The 6,000-nt window shown below is 47.1% G+C and overlaps 1 protein-coding gene across 7 annotated transcripts in view; it reads left to right on the top strand.

The window, feature by feature from the left end:
• Positions 1-459: 459 nt before the first annotated feature.
• The window catches only part of PLGRKT (plasminogen receptor with a C-terminal lysine), a 62,048-nt gene continuing 56,507 nt past the window's right edge, over positions 460-6,000 (top strand). For 2 of the 7 annotated variants that reach the window (XM_027616475.2, XM_027616482.2), the window contains exons 1-3: positions 460-683; positions 1,683-1,806; positions 3,791-3,877. In XM_027616475.2, coding sequence (XP_027472276.1) covers positions 3,797-3,877 — 81 coding nt within the window. In that variant the 5' untranslated portion in view covers positions 460-683; positions 1,683-1,806; positions 3,791-3,796. Of the gene's footprint in view, positions 684-1,009; positions 1,138-1,245; positions 1,430-1,466; positions 1,492-1,682; positions 1,807-3,790; positions 3,878-6,000 lie in introns of those variants that run through there. The other 5 variants (XM_027616480.1, XM_027616477.1, XM_027616476.1 and 2 more) reach the window with 5 other exon arrangements.

The following is a 6,000-nucleotide window of genomic DNA, read 5'->3' as shown; positions in this document are numbered from 1 at the left end:
ACGGGGCTCCGCGCGGGGACATGGCACTCGTACCGCCGGCAGGGTGCGGTGACGGCGGCGGCCACACGTGGGTGCGCACAGCGGGGCGCGGAGGCTTGTCAAATCACCGTGGTACCCGTGACACCAATGTGACGTGTGTCAACTCTACTTCAACTTTTAAAAAATGTTTGCAACGGTGGGTTATATGTTTAAGTGACAACCTCTCGGGAGACACACTCTCTTCTGGAAAACAGATCCAACCGTGGCGGCGGACACCATTTCTGGAGCGGAACGGTGATTTGGCTCGTTAAACTCCGTAGAGGCTCGGCCCGGTGTGGGAGCACGGATTTCCCCACCTACGTGGGTGACTCAGGGACCTCACTGAGGGCCTTACGTGAGATTTTCATTCTGCTTCCTGCTCGTCCCCTCAAAATCTGACAGCCCGGCGGCCGTTGCTTTGAATTCGCCTCTGCAGTGCCGGCGCCTGGCGGGAAAGCACACACCAGGCCTCGGTCAGGCGAGCGGCCCCTTTAAGGAAGCCAGCGCCGCGCTGATTGGCCGAGCTTCGGCGTCGTTGTCAAGGCCGTCCAATCCCGAGGCTCTGCAGGGCGAGTCCCGGTCCAGTCGCGGTCCAGGGGACCCCCGGGGCCTGCAGGCCTTTGCAGCGAGGACGGTCCCTCCACACCCTCGCCGCCCCCTGCCCGGTGAGTGGGCGCCGGCCGGACGGCCCGCGGGCCGAAAGCTGGAGGGGCGGGGGGCGCGGGCCGCGCTGCCCACGAGGGCTCCAAGGCCCCGCGCTTGCCGGGCCGCGCTGCGCCCGCTCCCCGGGAGCACCCCCAGTTGGCTCTCCCCTCCGGTCCCCAGTGCTGACCAGCATCTCTAACCTCGCTTCGGAAGAGCCCCTTCTCCTCGCAAGGACTCCTGGCCCCTCCCATATCGACGTAACGGAGTTGGGGAAAGTAGGCAGGGCATTATTAACGGAAATAAGCTCAGGACTGCAGAAAATACCCGAGTTGCAACAGTTGGGTCTACACTAGGGAAAACCTCCCGTAAGCCATGGGTTGGTTCTGGGCTGAAATACGCAGGGGAAGTGACCCAGTTTGAATGGAACATAAAAAAGACCAGAAACCGATTGTAATTATCCCACCAGTCATAAATGTAGGTAATGTGTCATTTGATCAGGAAATGAATCAGCACCGACATTTGGATGACAAGAGGTTATGAATCATGAACTTACCTCCCACGCTCCTTTTTTCAATAAGTAAAATCAAATCCCAGTTCTCTGGGGTGACTGGAGGAAGGCTGCCTCAGCTGCACTCCCAGAAATACCCCTTCCCATTGAAAACTACAGCACAGCTGAAAGGGGCTGGAGCATCAAAGAGCCCTTTCTAAGGTCTCAGGAGTAATCAAAGGAAAAATGAAGGCAGAAGGGACCAAATCAGCATTCTCAGTAGGGAGACATGTGTCACCAGTGATAAAATGTTGGAATTTTTGAAAGACTTACTTATTCGAGTAAATTCAAAATTATCCCTATTGCAAGATCATTCTTGCTTGCTTTCGGAGAGAGAAAGCAGAGTATTCTGGGCATCTTAAGGAACCTCCTAGACTTTGGAAAACGGCTTTGTTAGGGTGGGGAAGGAGAGGGAAGTTGACAGTACTGAACTCCAAGGCATAGTTCACAAGGTGTTGTACACTCATTTCAGGTGTGGTTTCCGCTGAACACGGGGAAGTTCTTCATCCTGCTTGGATTCTACCTTTAGCCCTTGGGAGCATTCTCTAACACATCCAAACTACCATCCAGACTCAAGAAACCGAGGTCCAAAACAGGTAAGCCTACACCCTAACCTTACAAATATTCTCTTTCCTAGATGGCCGACATGAGGACTCTCTCTTCACTTCAGGAGAGGTCCCACCCCCTTATAAACAGGGGTACTGTACGAGACACAATTCTGTGATATATGGTGTGTGTGTCTGTGTGTATAGGAATGGGATTCGAAGAGTTTTCTTTTTTTTTTTTTTTTAAAGATTTTATTTATTCACTTGAGAGAGAGAGAACGAGAGACAGAGAGCATGAGAGGGAAGAGGGTCAGAGGGAGAAGCAGACTCCCTGCTGAGCAGGGAGCCCGATGCGGGACTCGATCCCGGGACTCCAGGATCACGACCTGAGCTGAAGGCAGTTGCTTAACCAACTGAGCCACCCAGGCGCCCAAGAGTTTTCTTTATAAATGTTTGCAGCATATGGAAAAATTCAGTCATCTACTCCTATGTACAGAAGAAAAATAAGGAATGGCAAGTGACCTGAGCTAGGTTTCTCTTGTACCAGTCATGCAAACATTTATGGGCAAAAGACATTAGGGGAATACCAAGATGGAAAACATATTGCTCCTTCCTTCAAGCAAGTTCTGGTCTGCTGTTGGGAGACAGCTGACTTGGGGGTGTCAAAGTCTCCAGAAAGGAGAGAATTTCTGTAGGTCTCCATATCCTCACGGGGTGGCCTCTAACTCTCTGGACAGAGGATAGAGTGGGGCAGTGGCGGAGGGGGAGGGAAACCTCATGACCTGCCTCTTCTCTACAGTTCATCTTCCTGTGTCCAGCATTGAGGCTGACTCTGGCTCAGAGGTCCCTATAATTCAAGGATCCACCTTTGGCCAGAATATAGGGAAGCCACTAAAGGCTGGCTTGCAGTTCCCACTCGCCTGGAGCCAAATTAGCAAGGATAACCCATTCTACCTACCTGGCATGGAATGCCCTCCCTCCCCCCGCATCTTCTCCCCAGTTAGTCAGAACTTACTCCTTCCTGATAAGGATATGGAAAATAGTAGCTCTGCTGGGTTTCTCACAGAAGAGTGTGAATCTGGGTAGAAAGCATTGAGACTGACCACTCTGACCCAAGGTTCACAACCCTTCTCAGTAGCCTACCAAAGAGAATCATCAATATTATTGAAAATAGAGCAGTTGTAACTTACCTGAGGCTTGCAGTTTCTGAAAGTAAAATTAATAACTAACTGAAGGCCTTCTGTATCTACCCAATTGGATTAAGAACAGAAAATTGAAATTTGGGCCCCCTAGAAGTGATGGCCCACTTAAGAAGTTCTTCAGTAAGATAACTAAGATAGGCAATGCCATGTGTTCACTTAAAAACTGCTCTTCCCAGGACATTTAAGTATTATTTTGTTCTTCCCCTCTTGAGAACTTGAGTAGTAGCCTGAAGAGAACAAAGGTGAAGCCAGAAAAGGATGCCCAAGGGATATCAGCAGTGGGTGACAGAATAAGTGGTACTGTAGGAGAGAGGCAGGGATTACAGGAAGAGTATTGACAGAGTGACCTTGAGACACCGAAAACTTCCTAAAACACAATGCAAGGAGCAGAGAGAAATCTGTCCTCAAGGTGTACAATGCATCTTCTGAATCACCCCTTCTCAGAAGCAAAGTTTCTGTCATCCAACTATACAGGAGGTAAGAGGATGGATGGTACCTACCCCGTCCCTCACAGAAAAGAGAGTGGTCTGTTTGTTTGTAAGCATTCAGTTCTTCAAGATTTACAGTGGGAAGAAAAATCAGGCAACAGGGAGAGCGGGAGAAGATTTTGGAAGTCATCTAAGTCCCTGGTCTCAGGTGAGTAAATGTTGGGCAGGCTGGTTAAGTTTGCCCAAGATCAGAGAGCTAGTTAGAAGTAAGGACTATAATCTACACCGTGTTCCCAGGAAATCTGTCTTTTTTTTTTTTTTTAACACATTGTTATAAGCCTATGGTAGCCAAAGCAGATATGTAGAATACATTGTTTTAAGCCTCTTTGCTTTTTCACATTTTAGGTCAAGATGGGGTTTATATTCTCAAAATCTATGAGTGAAAACATGAAAAACCAACAGGAGTTTATGCTTATGAATGCTCGACTCCAGGTACATTTTCAAATAATTAAGCTTTATGTTGTTAGAGTGGTTAAAGTTTCTATAACATGTACTCCAGCAGTACTGTTCTCTTTGACCCCAAAAGGTAAAATGTTCTTGGGGCTCCATCCTCAGAGTCAAGATGAAATGCATTATTAATTATCAGGTGAATGGGTGTGTTTAGATCTCCAATCCAGATACTTGTGTAAAAATTTCCATGCTGAAGTAAGACATAACTGCTTAGAGAGTAGGGTAGGTAGAATGATGCCCCCCCCCCACCGAGTATCTGCATCTTAATCCCCTGTGAATATGCTGCCTTACATAGCAAAAGGGACCTTGCACTGTGATTAAGTTAAGAAGGAGTTTGTGATAGGGAAGGTCCTGGGTCATCCTGGATTACCTGTATGGGCTCAATGAAATCACAAAGGTCTCCTTATAAGGGATAGAGGGAGGCAAGAGGGTCAAAGTCAGAGCTAAAAGAGAGACTTGAAGATGCTACACTGCTGGTTTGAAGACAGAATGATGGGCAAAGGAAATCAGGTAGCCTCTCGAAGCTGGAAAAGGAAAGGGTATGGGTTCTCTCCTAGAGCTCAGAGGGAACACAGTCCACCAGCCCACTTTGGATTTCTGACTCCAGAAATAGAAGATAATAAATTTATGTTGTTTTAAGCTACTAAAGTTGATAATTTGTTATAGCAACAATAGGAAATTAATATACAGTGTGAAAACTTGACACTAGATTTATACATAGGCTGGATAGAAAAGATCAAAGCAAAGTAGAACACTGTCTGATTGCCTAAGATAGGTTGTCAAAAAGGATTTTAAATTGTTGGATGTCGTAATCAAGTGTTAAAAGTTTGACAAATTATTTTCCTAAGATTTCAAACGAAGATCTCTTGGCCTTTGGGGTTCATTGTGGCCCTGGGCGTTGAAGTTCCTACTGTGAGGCAATATGGTGAGCGGTTAAAAGCAAGGACTAAAGCCAGACCAACTAGGTTTGAATCCCATCTCTACCCCTGACTAACAGTATGATGTGTGCCTGTCTCCTAGTCTGTCAACTGGAGTGACAGTATCCCCTTCAGACGGTGGTTTTGAGGAGTAATAATGGTAGTATATAGAGAGTACACAGAACAATGCCTCAAGTCTTTTAGAACAGTGTCTTTCACTTTGAAAGTATTAGTTGTTGCTACTGTTGTTACTGCTATTGAGAGTGTCTTGTGCAGGCTAACAATTTCTTTTAGGAGAATGGAACAATTTAAAGAATGGAAACTGAACTGTTGTAACAGAGTAGAGTGACCTAGGGTAGACCAAACATTAGGCATAGGGTTTATGGCACATTTGAGGAACACTGGGCTTGGGGAATCTACTGCTTTTATAGTGATCAGCGAGCCAGAAGAGTTGGGGGAGGACTTGACCTTATTCCTCAAGGTCGTTCGCTGTAAACACATCCCAGAGAAATGGCCTGAATACAGGGCAGTCTGGGCCTTGTACTCGTGGCCTACTCAGCAAGCATGTGTGGGGACATTCAGGGCCCATGGACAGTTACCCCTCCCAACAACCTGCCCCTCAGCCCCGCTGACCAGAGCTTTGAGAACAGCCTTGACTTCTGCCCACTGATCCCAGTGATCACCACAGCTAGTGCTGAGGTCAAACCAGCAGGACCACTATCAGCACCATCCGTTTTCAGCTTAGCTGAACCAGAGGTAAACCAGGCCCATGCATTTAGGAAAATCTCTGTGAATCCAAGGGCCCTCTTAAACCAGTAGCTCTACTTCATGTGGCAGAGTAGAAGATGGAAGATTGTCCCAAAGGGGTAGCTACTACTTCTTTATGCAAAACTGAGATGACAGTAGGGCCGGGCCAGTCATAGCCTCAAATACATTTTTATTTAACCAGCAAATAGGCCCTTTCCTTGTTAAGTGTCATGTCCTAGTTGACCCTCCCCAAAATGGGGAGGAAGCTTGAGAGTCACAAGCCTCCATGGGTCAGATACTCATTTTTATCAAGAGCTTAGTAGTAATCAACAGCTGCCTCCCCTTTTTGAAAGGAGTATTTTATGGGTTGAACTGTGTGTCCTCCCCACAATTCATATGTTAAAGTTCTAACCCCTACTATCTCAGAATGTGATGTATTTG

This window comes from Zalophus californianus, chromosome 13 (assembly GCF_009762305.2).
Source record: "Zalophus californianus isolate mZalCal1 chromosome 13, mZalCal1.pri.v2, whole genome shotgun sequence".
Lineage (NCBI taxonomy): Eukaryota > Metazoa > Chordata > Mammalia > Carnivora > Otariidae > Zalophus > Zalophus californianus.
The sequence above is the reverse complement of the archived record's forward strand: the minus strand, read 5'-3'. Positions and strand labels throughout refer to the sequence as shown.